Source organism: Sipha flava, unplaced genomic scaffold, assembly GCF_003268045.1.
Source record: "Sipha flava isolate LNK unplaced genomic scaffold, YSA_version1 482_pilon_pilon, whole genome shotgun sequence".
Lineage (NCBI taxonomy): Eukaryota > Metazoa > Arthropoda > Insecta > Hemiptera > Aphididae > Sipha > Sipha flava.
The window spans coordinates 61,331-76,555 of record NW_020273279.1 but is presented as its reverse complement, the minus strand read 5'-3'; the positions used below and the strand labels follow the sequence as shown (position 1 = coordinate 76,555).

General features: G+C 34.2%; 1 protein-coding gene across 1 annotated transcript; it reads right to left on the bottom strand.

The window, feature by feature from the left end:
* Window positions 1-435: 435 nt before the first annotated feature.
* On the bottom strand, window positions 436-9,672 carry LOC112689920 (cilia- and flagella-associated protein 61-like). Its single transcript, XM_025563802.1, has 14 exons — window positions 9,570-9,672; window positions 9,174-9,348; window positions 8,998-9,109; window positions 8,858-8,931; window positions 8,614-8,793; window positions 7,658-7,874; window positions 7,350-7,576; window positions 6,600-6,794; window positions 6,197-6,361; window positions 5,376-5,538; window positions 5,086-5,287; window positions 2,330-2,736; window positions 774-1,002; window positions 436-557 (listed from the first exon to the last, which is right to left on the bottom strand). Exons 1-14 carry the CDS (start codon window positions 9,670-9,672, stop codon window positions 436-438), a joined length of 2,571 nt encoding a protein of 856 aa, XP_025419587.1.
* Between the last annotated feature and the right edge of the window lie 5,553 nt (window positions 9,673-15,225).

Below are 15,225 nucleotides of genomic sequence, written 5' to 3'. Positions count from 1 at the left end.
CATAGTTAACAAAATTTTACAAATACCTATCAATATAATTATTTAATTATTATAATATTTGTATAATTAGTATATTTTAAGTTCAAAGCGTAAAAGTGAAACTACGAATACATTACACGTCATCAATAATAAAACAATTTTCTTTTTTTTTGCCCTGGAGGGGAATTGAACACGGAACACCCCCCCCCTCCCCGTATGTACGCCACTGCGCACGTATAAAATTAAATGTTACTTTTACCTTTGTATACATCAATAGACTTTATACGAACCTATATTTTATCGATGGATATAGCCGGAGACTATGCACAAAATAATAACCAATTTAAATGTTCTAGAACTCATTTTCAGCCGTATATCGCGATAGCATATCAACAATAGTCAATGATTTCATGTCACATCAAAACGTATGCACACGATATATTTATTATAGGATTACTAATAGTGGTGTTGCCCGGAATTCGCTAGGTCCACCGCATCGCGTACATGAGCGAACTCGGGAAAATCGTCCACGTTTTCGTCGACAAAGGTTATCAACACTTTTTCCAACTCTTCCGTGTCGAAACCGGCGACCGTGGACAAGTCGTACACCTGCGTGCACACGCAGATAAAGACACGTGTAAGTGATAAACGCGAGAAATCGACGTAAACTCACCTGATGGATCTCGGGCATTGCAACGCCGTCGCCGCAGAACTTTCCGGTACTCTACAATATTATTACGATGCGTGTGTACAAAAACAGTGAGTTGTACAAGGGCAATAACAAACGAACGACTAGGTCGACATTATTTTGTTTCTTACCTTATTGTTGGGATTGGCTTCGCGGAGTTTGATCACGTCGTTCAATATCTTCGGAAATCTGTCCGAGTACAAAGGGTAAGCCCACGGCTCGTTGAAAAAGTCGAAGAAACACGGAATGGAATCCGTCCGCAGCCGATTCATCATATCGTTGAACAGGTTTACGTTTTTTCCACACAGGTTTATTAAGTTCGAATACTTGAAATCCTGCGCCGACAAATCGTTATTAACGATCAATTATTCTTCCGTTCCGTAACAGGTATAATGATAGTGAACACAAATTACAACTATGTCGTTCAATGTTCTGCTATTATCTGTAGCTAACGCGTCGTTTCTGAACCTTTTTAATATCTCGAAGCCTCCAAAAAAGGTAAAAAAAATTAAGTCACCTCACGACTCCCTTTGCAATATATATACACTCGTATATAAACTAATGTGAACCTAATCATCGTGACATTAACAGTTATTTTACTATTTCTTACGAGACGAATAACTAGCGTACGGTTTATGGAAAGAAAACATTTCCCAGTACGTGCGTGTATTGATTTCCATTCTAATGTGAACCTAATCATCGTGACATTAACAGTTATTTTACTATTTCTTACGAGACGAATAACTAGCGTACGGTTATGGAAAGAAAACATTTCCCAGTACGTGCGTGTATTGATTTCCATTCATACGCATTCAATTATTTCTGACCGACTTGATCCTTTGTTGTCTACATGTGATCGGAACCCGTGAGAATTATTTTCGTAAGCAAAATCCATTTTATATAAAGTTGCTAAACCATGATATCCTATGAGTGAATAATTTCTTCCGGCGTGAAAACGTCTTATTCTCTTAAAGCCAAATCGTGTCCGAAACTTCACGCCACGTCATCACACTCGGTCGAGTAGCGAAGAATACAACCGAGTTCAACGATCGCCAGTGGACTCTGCGATTTTCACCATGGTTATACTTTGAATCAATCACGGCGGCCGAACCGTGGTTTAGGGAAAAAAGATGCATTTTAATTTTGAGCGGGTACCGGACGACGACGAGTGTGATACGTCTGACGTGACGTTTTGGGTTTTCTGCAAAACCATATTATCGTCCGACCGTCTCTCGTCCCGTTCATCCTCTACCTGCCGGTTAGTCGGAACCATAGGCGCCCGCAAGAAATGTATCAAGGGGGGGAGGCATAATAAAATCAAACATCAAAACGTATGTTAAAAAATCTATTCTTAGCAAGCAATAAAATATGTCAGAGTTATACACACTTTAGTCGTTACTAAATAAAAACCGAAGACTTCGTAGTCGTTCAATTACAAACCTTGTTATTAGCTGTTCAACTCCAGGTCGGGGCAAACGCCCCGTCTTGCCCCCCACCATGGGTGCTCATGGTCGGAACCCCCCCGTTGACCGGGATCGGTAGCTAGGAATATGCCGATCGCGTTACGAAAACACCGAACAAATAAGACCGTTCATCGATCTATCGATCATCGCGATATCTTTTCGAACGGAAGAAAACGTGCGCGGCAAACGTCGCACTCACCGCCTTCGAGTAACAAGACACGCCCGTCACGCGGCCGCCGCCGTCCATCTCGATCTCGAAGTACCCCGTGGCCGCGTCTCCGGTCTTGACCGTGTGCAAAACCGTTCGAGGGCGCGACGTCCCGGGCTCGGTGCAACGGAGGTAACGGTGTCCGCCGGGCAACCGGCAGCGGACCGACAGCGGTCGTCGGCCAGTCCCGTCGTCGTCGTCGTCGTCGTGGCGCGCGCGCAAACGTTTCATCAGCACGTCGGCCACACGGCCGCCGATCTCCGAGCTGTCGCAACGGCGCGCGTCGCGTTCCGGACCGTCGTACCTGGCCACCGGGCCGGCCGCGTACACGCAGTCCACGTTCGTTTCGAACGACCTGTTGATCACCAGATGACCGTCGAACTCGAACGCGTACAGTACTGGGAACACGTACGGTGAACCGAAATGAAAATAACTTTTTCGCCTGGGGATGGCAACGATGTATCGATACACGAAGTCGATATGTCGTGACATTTTACATCGACAAAACGTTACCGATACATCGTCTCGATATTAGTATCGTGTCTAACGACATTTTAACGTGATTAATCTTCGGGAAATCGCCAATAGATATTATTATATACTATTATAAATCATTTGCCATGTTATGCATAAATATTAATGTACTAATAGTACAAATAAAATTGTTTTCGTTATAATTTTCTAGGCGTGAACTGCAATGTATAAAAATTGCGGTTTAAGTTCATTAATATTGTTCTGGTTTTATAAAATATTTTATAATTTTGTCAAATGTACACGCTCCGATTAATCAATTTATTTGTCATTGTTCCTGTAGTAAGTATCGTTTACAAGTTACGGCTTACGGTTATAAATTGTATTCAAATAAATTATAACATATTGTCCTACGTCCTATGTGTGTCCTATGTTCAAGTCTATAAACCTTTATTAATATTGGAAAAATTTTCCAACGCATCGATAAAATCGATATAATAGAGGTAATATCAATATCGGGTATGCAGTGTATCGAAATTACGATATATTGATGGTTAACGGTTTTTTGTTAACCCTATTTGTAGCACTGCCTTCGGATGCGTTCCGACGCATCCGTTTCGAAAACCCGTCGGCGGCACATCTCCGACAAACTACCCCGTGCGCGTCCTCCGACCGTCAAACCTTTTTTAAATATTTATTATACACCGAGGCGTAGCAATGGCAGAGCGTTGAAACTCGAATTGCGAATACATCTAAATGTTCGCCTTTTTTTTTTTTTAAATGTTTCTGTTTCTCCAAGTAATTATTTCGATATAAAAAACAACAAACGCGACACTCCAAGCGTTCATCGTTTACCGAGTAAATTCGTTAAAATTACTTAAATAGCGATACGCCGTAACGGGTTTAGTGGTCAAAATCGTAAGCCGTAGTTTCGACGGTAAATTCTCCAGCCCCTAATGAGCAACATTTGAAATGTTCAAGAGAACCTTAATTTAGAATCTCCGGATAGTAAACGTAAATACATCGACATTTACTTCGTGTACAACTTCATGCTGCCAACTCGAACTCGTACAGTTAACAGACGTCTTTCAATACCTATACCGTTCTTTCCCAACCTTATCTATATAAATACAACGCGTGATCTTTTGGATTTGAGAAATCAACAAGCAAATTTTCTTTGTTTAATTTTTAACGAAACGCTTTCTAGTTGGATTAGTTATTTAATCTTAAATAAAATAAACCTACTTTTTAAGATTTATTATGGTAACTGAATAGATTGTTAAAAAACGTTTCTGTATATTCCATCGGTAGATAAAATGATTAAAACAAACGTATATATATTTTTTTTCATTAAAAAGCGGTAAACTTTAATGTATGTTTTTTACGGATATTTTTTATTTTTTATTTACTTGAATGGACATTGTTTTATTCACAATTAAAGGTGTTATAATTATACATTTTTTAAACATAGGAATATATGTAGGTATATACATTATATGGGTGGTAAAACACGAAAAGAAATCTTATTTCCTAATAAAACAACATTAATTTATCAACCGTGTGTTGTTGTTATTTTTTTAACTTATATTGTTATGACATAGAATGGAATATAAAAGAACAACATAGGACCACCTAGGACTTTTTTTAAACCGTATTGAGACATCTCATTAACGCGTTTTCATTTTTTATCTACCTTATTCAACCATCATAATGTAATAGGTGCCCCTTATATATTGTTATTATACGTCTTTATAACTTCGGCTCTCAATGGCCGTTACATGATTATATACTTTTTTCATGAATAAAACGCAACACTATTGCACTCCATGAAATATAGGTACGTTGTTTCAATAGTTTTTTATTAATTCCGTATAGTTGGAAATGTTCCAGATAAAAAACTACGAGTAATTTTTTTTTTTTTTTTTAATAATTTTTTCTAATACAAATAAAATAATTCGATAAAACTGGTAATCGTATAAATAACCTACTTATTAATTGACACAAAATTGCAGTCTCGTTAATTTCAATTACTCTTGTATGGATATTTAATTTTTCATTTCATACCATTCGTAATTAATTTTAATACAAATGTTATTGAGTTGTTTAAAAATAGTTAAAATAATAACACTTACATTTCATGATGTGCAATCTTGTAGCGTTTTTTCACATGAAAATATAAAACCACCGTTTACAGGCACATAACGCCACAAGACAATAGAAAAAAAAAATTATTAAATTTTAATAACGCCACAATTATTAATAGCAAAATAATTTACGGTTCCAGTTGTTTTTATTAACACTCTTCTGATCGAACCAAAATAAACCAGCACAATCAATCGTAATTGATTTTACGTTCGAGCTAAACGACACATTCTGTATTTTCATTTGATCGTCGGTCAGTGTCAACGTTTCAAATTGCAATCCTTCGTGTACGGACACTCCTCGACTGTACAGCTCATCGTAAACGGCTCTTTTTATCTTTTATCAACGATAAATTACACATTGTTATGACATACATTTTTTTTTTTTAAAGATTCCGCAGATATGTACTACCAATTACACTTACAGTTGCATTGTCAATAAACGGAAGATTTACTCTGTCGCCGGGTTCTACGTAAACGATTCGACGTCCATCGATATTGCTCTCAAGTAGTACATTAATCACTGACAGTGATCCCAGATATTTTCCGTACACGATGATGGCTAGAGTAATTGACGAAAAATGTGCACTTCAACAGAGGTCAGTATAATGAAAAAAAAAAAATAAATAAATTCTACGCGTTTAAAAATGTACGTGATATCAACATAATCGTATCGATTTAAGTTTCAAATAGTATTATCATATCATGATGTAATCAAAACAATGGAATTAAAATAAAACCACAAATCCATTCCTTACTTCGTACAGAATAATATGAAGTACAAAATATATGGTCAATGCAGGGACGGCGCGAGGGAATTGCCAATAGGGGCGGTTGCCCAGAGCTCCGCGCCTTGAATTACAATTAAGGCACCGCGGTTCTGATTTAACTGAACTTAAAATATTTTATTAATATAAATTATAAGACCCAACATTTATTTTCCCCCTAACTTTAGCACCGTCACTGGGTCAATGTGAGTGAATCGAAAACGTTGTCCTACCCGTCCACTCGTGACATCTCGGTGCTTATATTTCTATTATCCAACTATCCAAAATTACCTTTATTATTATTTTTTGATTTCATCGATTTGATGTAGTTGCAGGCGTACACGACGTCATGATCAGAGTTTAATAAAAACAGATTTTCCGGCGAAACGTTTTCGTCGTTCAATCTGTACGAAATTATTGTCATCCGTCCGTACACACGCAATGAAATATCATTAAACAAGCCTCGGTAAACGAATTACCTGCGAAACATTGAGGAGTTATGCGAAGGATTGTTTTTCTTCCGTTTTTCGGGTAATGTTTTGATGTTCTCAATGTTGTGCGTAAATTGTTCACCGTTGAACAGAAACAAATAATCGTAGTAAATATTTGTGCCGTGTTCTTTTACCGTTACGTGTTTCTCGGATCTGAAAAATCATCAATATTCTGTTATTCCAACGTGTTCGATTGATAGTAATTATAAACATATCACAGATTATAATTAGAATATCCATTTCACAGTTCGATTTAAGTACAAACAGTGCGCGTAAATCATAACGAAGTGAAAAAACACTATAAATCGTAGTTGTATCGTTTTCGTCAACTGTATTCGGCTAGTTTTAAAATTATAAAAACAATATACATACTCAAATACTTCGCACAAACCTACTGATTTCAGTTACTGTGCCAGTGACGACGTTCACGAAAGAATTAAGCGCTATAGTTTTCATATACTCGTGGTTGTAATGCGTAACTTTCGGAACCATGCAATCTTCCAAGTCGGTCAGACCAACTCGATATGGCATGCCATGCTCAGATACGAGTACTATATTTTCGAAGCTCAGGTAATGGTTAAGAGGACTAGGTAAAAATAATAATAATATTAATGCTGAATATACAATATAATTTTGTGTTTTTATTAATTTAATTAATACAATGTATTGTGTTTACGACATGATAGTACAACATGATGGTAGTCGGTGTAACACGTGCGTTTAAAAAAATTCTACGTACAACCTTCATAATAGAAGCATTTTTCACTAGGGAACATAAAGCACTATATTTACACATTGTGTACTTGAACAACCCATACGACTTTAATTGCACTCCTTAATTTTTATACTTTCATAATCAATCGTATAAAGTTTTCGGAATATTCGTAACTCACGGTTTCCAGCGTTCAACATATTTTATTTTTATTACTTTGTTTTACGCTGAAAATTATACTTCAAAAAAACGAATATACGGTCGAAATATAATTGAAACTTATTTTGATTTTAACGCGAAGAAAACATGTTACAGTAAAATGTAACGAAAGCCTCGGTAGTTGGGTCAAGTACGCACCTACGATTGTAACAGTAATCTTTTGAAATTTTATATTCTATAACTTTTGCAACGATATTTTGTTGTACTTACTTGAATAAAAGACGTTCTAAAAATGATAAGGCCACTGTAGATGCACCGACCACGACGATTTTAACGTCCAATGACAATTTTTGAGTTGTACACAATCGCGTGTTCATATGGAACAGAGCAAATTTTTCCAAGTTATTACCAGACAAATCGTCATCGTCGTACTGGATACGAGTACGAGGTTTGACTGGTATCAGTTCGTTTATCCCAGAAATGTAAGACGATTCGTTCTACGAATAATAATTACCATATTCACATGCTATTTTCTAACTAGAATGTAATTGTATTGGTAATAAGTATTGTCACCATACTTGTTCCATGATAATCGAATCCGAATAAAGTTTATAAAACAAACAATTGATGTCATTATCGTCCATTATAGACTTTAACAAACAACGTGTCTTGTTTAAAAATTTCGCTTGGATGTCCATGTTCAACAACACCCCTGAATGATTACGAGCCAACTCGGGGTATACGTAACGAGCCACGTCGAAGTGACTATTTAAAAATGTGATCTCGTCACACAATCTATAAACAATTGTAAAATGTTATGGATATCACAAACGCAACAGTTATTTTCAAATAATATTTTGTTATCGTGCAAGTGGCGTACGACCTCGGGTATTCTTAACATTTTCGTGCAAATCTAAAAGCGCTATTATACGTACGCTGAGACAAGAGCCAACACATGATACCGTGTAAATATTTATAACCATTCATAAGCATACACTATTTCACAACATTATAAACACAGCATAACCGTATCATCATAAAAGTTAAATAACAGAGAACATTTTGTATGCCGCAAGGATTTGACTTACTCGTACATATTATACTCGTTGCATTAGTTGTATTGTAGTTGAGCATAGATATCAAAAAACAAAATAAACCAATTAAGTCTTTAATAACGTTTAGTGAAACAATGTAAAGCAATAAAAATAATACTATTAATAATAATTATTAATAGTCATAGGCTTTTGACTTGTTATCTATGGCCGATTAATGATAAATATTACAATAGATCATATTTACATTTTACTCACGTACAAATTGCATAATAATCATATTGTTATATATACTACAAAAAATCACCTAAACTGAAAATATTATAATTTAAATGTCTAATTTTTTTTTATTAAAAAACAAGACTGTTTCAAATTAAAATCGTTTAACGTGTTTTTGTTGCTTCCGGTGCCCTGGACTATAGTTTTTAGTCCAAAATATATATCATTACTCAATAGACTATAACTCAGATAATAGTGTTTACCGAATAACGCAATAACCAATTGGTTGGTCATCACATTGTAAAATGTAAGTTTTATATCTCGTATCTTCGAAAACGGATTTAGAAATATTATCTAATAAGATTTTTTCAAATGGATGGTTTATGATCAGATCTTCCGCGATTTCCAAATTTTCTTTTGTAACCACAGCAGAAGTAATGTTTCTAAAATAACAATATTTAACAATCAACAAGTGCAAAACAAGAGATAGTGGGACATAATACTCACCCGAACAGGCTCAACCGATGTAATGCGTACAGTTGTCCAATGGACTTGTATTGATTTGGTTTCAAAAAGACTTTCTAGAATGCATATTTCAATAAGTAAAAAAAAAAAAAAAAAAACATAATTATGATGAATATACGCACACAAAAAGTCTTCTTGAACTCGGGAGGAGTCACCATCGTACTTAGATTTACTAAACAATAATCGTATTGAGGAAACTCGTGGAAATAAGATATTAAAAAGTCTCGCGTAGCTCTGTGGGTAACATAATAATAATTAATATGAAGAAAATTATCATAAAAAAAAAAATTATAATAACTTTTTTTCTTCATTTTCGTCAATCAACATTATTTCTATCATAAAACATGTTTTTTCGTAATTAATTTTTATGTTTTCAATTTTCTCTTCAGATATACTGGACGACGAGTCGTGCAAGTATGATGATTCACTATTAGAGGTTTCATCTTGAAACTTCAAGAAATTCGTAACCAGAACTGATATGAAAATGAAACAAACATTGATTGAATATCTGGGGTATTATAAAAATTAATTTCCTACAGTTTTACAATCGTCCACTGATTCGAAATAAAAAAAAAAAAAACCAAAAAGTAGCAATACCATTCAATGGATTGTTTGTATAACTGGTAGTATAAATTTATAATATTTATATGAAAAATTTAATTTTAAAAACACTCACTATCGGGTTTTTTTTTACATATTCCTTTGGAATCATTTTCATTTGCGCGCATCACTGTGGACTTTGATTCGTCGATAAAACTATCGTCTTGAACCAGCCAAGTAGGTTTCATACTCTCCATTCTGTCGAGAAGTCGCTTGTATGGATACGTTAAAATCAACTCGCTGTGGTGGTAAATCAAAGAATTTGATAAATTATAATATTAATTATAATAATAATATTAAAAGACTAAGAAACTCGTACATATTTCAATTGAAAAAAAGATGCAGAAATTAACACTACGCTAGATTAAAAAGTCTTGCTGAAGATCATGATAAAATCGAGGAAAAAGTTAAACGTTGTAAACCAACCTATTACCGGTTGATAAAAAAAAAAATTAAAATAAATATTAATAATTATTATTAGGGCTCGGAAGTTATTGCTCTAGCATATTTTTTTTTGCACCATTGAATTTATTGCTAAGTGAGCTAGAAATTCATTCCAAGACATTACGAAAAACATATCAAAAGTTTATAGTGCATATTTTTTCATATTTAATGATTTTTAGATTTTAGAGCATAATTCTTAATTTTACAATTTTTTAGAACATATTTTATAATTTTTGAAGATTCAGTATGAAAATTCGAAAAATAAAAAAATAAAATACATTAATATTAAAAGAACTTTCTTGATATTCTTGTATCGTATTTTTCAAATTTCCATTTGACATTATAAACAATGTTTTCCCCTATCGATTAAATAATATATATGTATTTATAAATTATAACTACAGTTAGATTTGTCTAAAATAAAATATTATACAAGTATCAAAAAGGAACAGCTGTTATCGAAATACGTTGATTTTCTATAAATACTTTTCTAGGAAAATAACTCAATAATTATTGAACATTCTTCCAGGGAATTTTTTTTTTATTAAAAAAACATTTTTAATCCTAATCTATTATTATTATTATTATTATTTTTTTTTTTAATTATGATTTAAAATTACAAATCAGAATTATTTTTATTACTTTGCTTTTTCTATATTTATGATTTTATAAATTATATTTGTGTAAATGAAAATTTTGTATACAAAAATAAAATATAAGTGCATATTTTTACTTTTTTAAGCGCATAAGTGCATGCATATTTTGTACATTTTAAGTGCATTAAGTTTCGAGCCCTAATTATTATCTATCATAATATAATAATCAGAGAAACTATAATACGCGTATAGTATATCTTCAGTATTATAACATTTGTGTCGACACTACAATCGTCATTTCTATACACTTTATTTAAAACTGATGACCGAGAAATCATGCATATTATGAGCCATAGATGGAAATAGGGATCTTGAAATAACGCGGTTCGTTGAAAATATTTTTAAACTGTCGCTAAACTTAACACATTTTTATGGGATCGTGTGATAAATAACAAAGTGAATAGTTTACTTATTGACGTTCTTAGTAATCACTCTGGAACTGATTGGGATATTCATATTTTCCATTGTCTCGCGGTCTTCCGGCAATGGCATTTTGTTGGGCTTCGTACTGCGGTCTTTTGCCACGATTAACCCGTCGAATTCGTGTAGGTCGTACGAACTGTTCAACGACGAATAGCTTACAGACGTATTAATAGTAATCAATCCGTTCACCTTCGCGGTCTAACAGTTAATAAATACTTTGTTATGATTGTTGGGGGCGCGAGTTTAAAATTTAAATATAATGAGTGGTGGGTGAGCTAACGTCTCGCCGGCCCACTCAGTAGTTAGAACATTTATGAGTTGAAACGTAGCATACAAATCCGTACGGGTGACGTGCAAATAAATGATAATGGAAAATTTTGTTTTTTAAGATGTTGAATGGGCTGGAGTGACGTCTTGCCAGTCCATCCCTTATATGTTTGCTAAAACACGATGTCAAATGCCATATGAATGGTGGTTTTGTTCTTTAAAATGTCGTAGTTTGGGTTACAACGGAACAGAAATTATCGAAATTCGAAAAAGGATGGGCTGTTGATGAGACGTAAGCGCGATGTTGAAATATGGACAAGATGATTCTTACGGCCGTGACATAGTTGAAGCGTCCGTTACCGGGGCACATTAGTATTTTCGCCAAACTGTATTCGCCGTAGATCGCGTCTAGAAAATCTAACCGATCGCCCAAGTTTACTCTCAATTCGATGAAGTCGTCTATTCTGTAAAACGGAACACAGTGTTCGTAATAACTAGGGCTGTGAATTTTTAGGAAGTGAATTTTTTTTTTTTTGGTGGTTGTGAAACGCAGCTTTGTAAATACATAATTTGAATAATGTAACTACAAATCCAGTTATGCAATTTTTGTTTTAAATTTTTTTGAATTTTTGACGTTTTTAATTTTTTAGGTCATATTTTCCTTTTTTTATTTATTTTTTTATATTTTTAATCAAATTCTAAAAATTAAAGATGAATAAGGTACCCAAAAATAAATATATTTAAGTTTATTTTATTATTTTAACCAAATAAATACTAAAAAAAAAAAATTATAAAAATGTTTCAGGTGAATAGCATTAAGTATAGAAAATTCAAATTCAATCAACATTTTTATTAATTTTTTTTTTATGAAATAAACATTTATTTATGCATGCGATGTACTGATATTTAATATCCTGTATCTAATATTATTATGGATATAAAAATTAAATTCAAAACCATTTTCAATGAATTTTATACTATAATTTTTGGCATTTTATATTGAATTTTTCTGCATTCTAAGTGCATATTTTATTGAATTTCTTGTATTTAAACTGCATATATATTACATTTTTTGACATTTTTAATGAATTTTTTAAAGTTCTTTAGTTCATTAAATTCACAGCCCTTATAATAACCGACGATTATGTTCGCGCGAATAGTAAAACGTATACTCTACAACGGTGCATTATTGTGTACATGGTAGCTCGGAAACGGACTGCGTTCGTGATGACCGGTCTAGTGTGGTACAGGATCTCGGGACGTCCGTACACCGGGTCTTCGATGACATTTTTGGCGGGTAACGAATGAAACGATGAACGTATTTCCGCAGCTGTAACGCACACGACAATGCTATAAAATATTACGCAGTCATATTTCTACATTACCGGCTGAACCATCGGTGTTTTACTATTGCTAGTATTCATTGTTACCATATTGTGATCCGAAATGTAAGATGCCTATACACATTTTTTTTCCCGTAATTTTAATATTTTAATGTGCGCATTTCTTGATTCTCAATGCATACGTCAACGGTTTTCGGTGAAAAATTTAGCGGTCATTATCGTGTTTTTAAATTCTACGAGTCGGTCCAACTCAGTGTATAGTTACTTTACTGCTTTCAGTTTGTTACCACTCTTGACCTCTCAGGAATGGATTAGGGTACATTTTATAAGTCGATATTTAAGTGTTTTTTGGTAACCTTTGAAAGTAAAAATAAAATTCCAAAGATGTCGATAAAAACGTAAAAGCCTTTTTACCCCTTTTCATCATCATTCATGGGAATGATTGCGGTAAAATACTTTCTCACGTCGTCCCTACACCATTAGAGGATATATACCACCGAAATGTTAAGTTTCTAGATCTAGCCGTTTGATCTGGGCGTTAATTGCAGAGTGAATTTAACATATTTATGTACAGTGGTTTTTTTTTTTTTTTTTTTTTAATATAATATTTTATCACGTCGACGAATGTTTTAACACCAATAACTAAAGCTTACCGAATTCCATTCCGGGCATTATGATAAGTATTACGTGGTTGATTTCGGGCATTTGAATGTAAATCGTTTCGAACATCGCACGTAAACAAACCAAACTCTCGACACGTTGGAACAGCAACGCGTGAACAAACAGCGTGTTGTGTGCCTGGACGTCAACAAGACTAAGCAGATTAAATACCAAAACGTAATATAATGATTTGGTCGAATCAAAGACGGGAATCGGCAATCACCGATCACGGGTGAATTGCCACATGCGTTTTTTCGGTTATCAAATATTATTGCAAAATAAACCGTACTCGTAAAAATCGTGAAACCATTCCGTCCACTGTTCGTAGGCAACGCAAGCGATATTAGGACGATCGCAAAGCGATACGAACATCGAAATCACGTTGCCGGGGCAGACTTGGGAAAGCGACAGAGGGTTTTCCGTTCTAGGATATCAAATATTTATATTGTTACCGATGAAACAATGAATCGCGCACACGTTTTGGAGCCATATTTACATCAACCTTGCGACGTCGTCGGAGAAACCTGCGAACACTTGACATGGATTGCCGGCAGAGATCATTGCTTTTAATCTGGGTAAATCTGTCAATTCTACTCTCCTCCAGAAATTCGTATCGTTCTGATAAGAAATTATTTATCGACGTAAAAACGTATTTTTCCATTTTTTTATACGTTTGCATGTAAATTTAACATAAAATACACATATAGTACCTTAGGCGACGTGACGTTACAATGTCCAAACGCCTTATCCATTTTTTGAGGGAGGGAAAACACGATTTGCGGTGTATTTTTTTTTTTTTTTAAGTTAAACCTCACACTATCAATTATGTTTTCATAAAATTGGCAACGGTTATAATTATGATTATATTAGACTACGAATATTTATAATTTCACGTATTTCTCCAGGACAACCGCAGTCCCGAATCGAAGAGGTTTTTCAAATGTACAACAACTCATTTCGCATATGATTACGATAAGCGCACATTTCAAGTACACGCACCAATACTTTGTTTCTACGTATCACAACATTTATTTGCGACACATTAGGAATCGGCTCAATGAGTATTGTCTAACGGTTATATTTGTTTTATTATTATTATTTTTTTACGGTGTGCGATTTTATTTTTAGCTTATACGATATTTCATTTGATTTAGTAGATAAATACGGACTTTATTTTTCTATATACATTACGTACTTCAATCGTGATAATATAATATCCACATCGATTCACGAGTTCCCGAGCTCCTTTTATAGTACCATCTCGTAACGCACACCATGGTCATAATCTAGACCTATTTACCGTACGATACGTTTGGCTCATGAGAATTATAATTGACCCGATTTAGATCTCTGTTAATAACCTTAGAGTTCTCTACTGTTTTACATACAGTTAGTTATTCGTAATATATTGCGCATAACAACCGTAAATATTGGGCTCAATCCGCCAACGGACTTTAATAAATAAATAAATAAACTGGGGTTTTTACTGATATCCTAATATACCCATGTTTCGATACGAGTCGGATAAAAAAAATAATATTTTGACAGATCCCATTCGTGGACACTGTTAGACACACTCGCCAAAAACAACGTCGTGATGAGGTTTTCGGAATCGGCAAACGAAATGATGGAAAAACCTAAAACTCCTTATTCGTTCTCAGTCCAAAGAAAAACTCGTGATTCCTGCAGTAGTTACGTGCAGTGTCCGTCTTATAATAGGTTAGATGTTCCGGTGTACAGCAAATGTGCAACGGCTTCTGCGACCCAGTTATAACCACGTGTACCTGTAACCAAGGGCATATTTAGACTTACTTCTAGGGGGGAGGGGGTGACTAAAATGATTTCTTTAATTTAAGCTCAAAATTTACAAGTCAAATGTTTGGTAATATTTAAATCAGGTGAATCCTTGATATTTGTGGTTTTTTTTTTAATCTAATGCCACTTAGAATCGATTTTG

Coding starts and splice junctions, on each gene's coding strand:
- LOC112689920 (XM_025563802.1), bottom strand. CDS start 9,672: ATGGAGAGTATGAAACCTACTTGGCTGGTTCAAGACGATAGTTTTATC. Junction 8,794..8,857: donor CATCGGTTGAGCCTGTTCGG/GTGAGTATTATG, acceptor TTGTTATTTTAG/AAACATTACTTCTGCTGTGG. Junction 558..773: donor AAACAAAATAATGTCGACCT/AGTCGTTCGTTT, acceptor TCGCCGGTTTCG/ACACGGAAGAGTTGGAAAAA.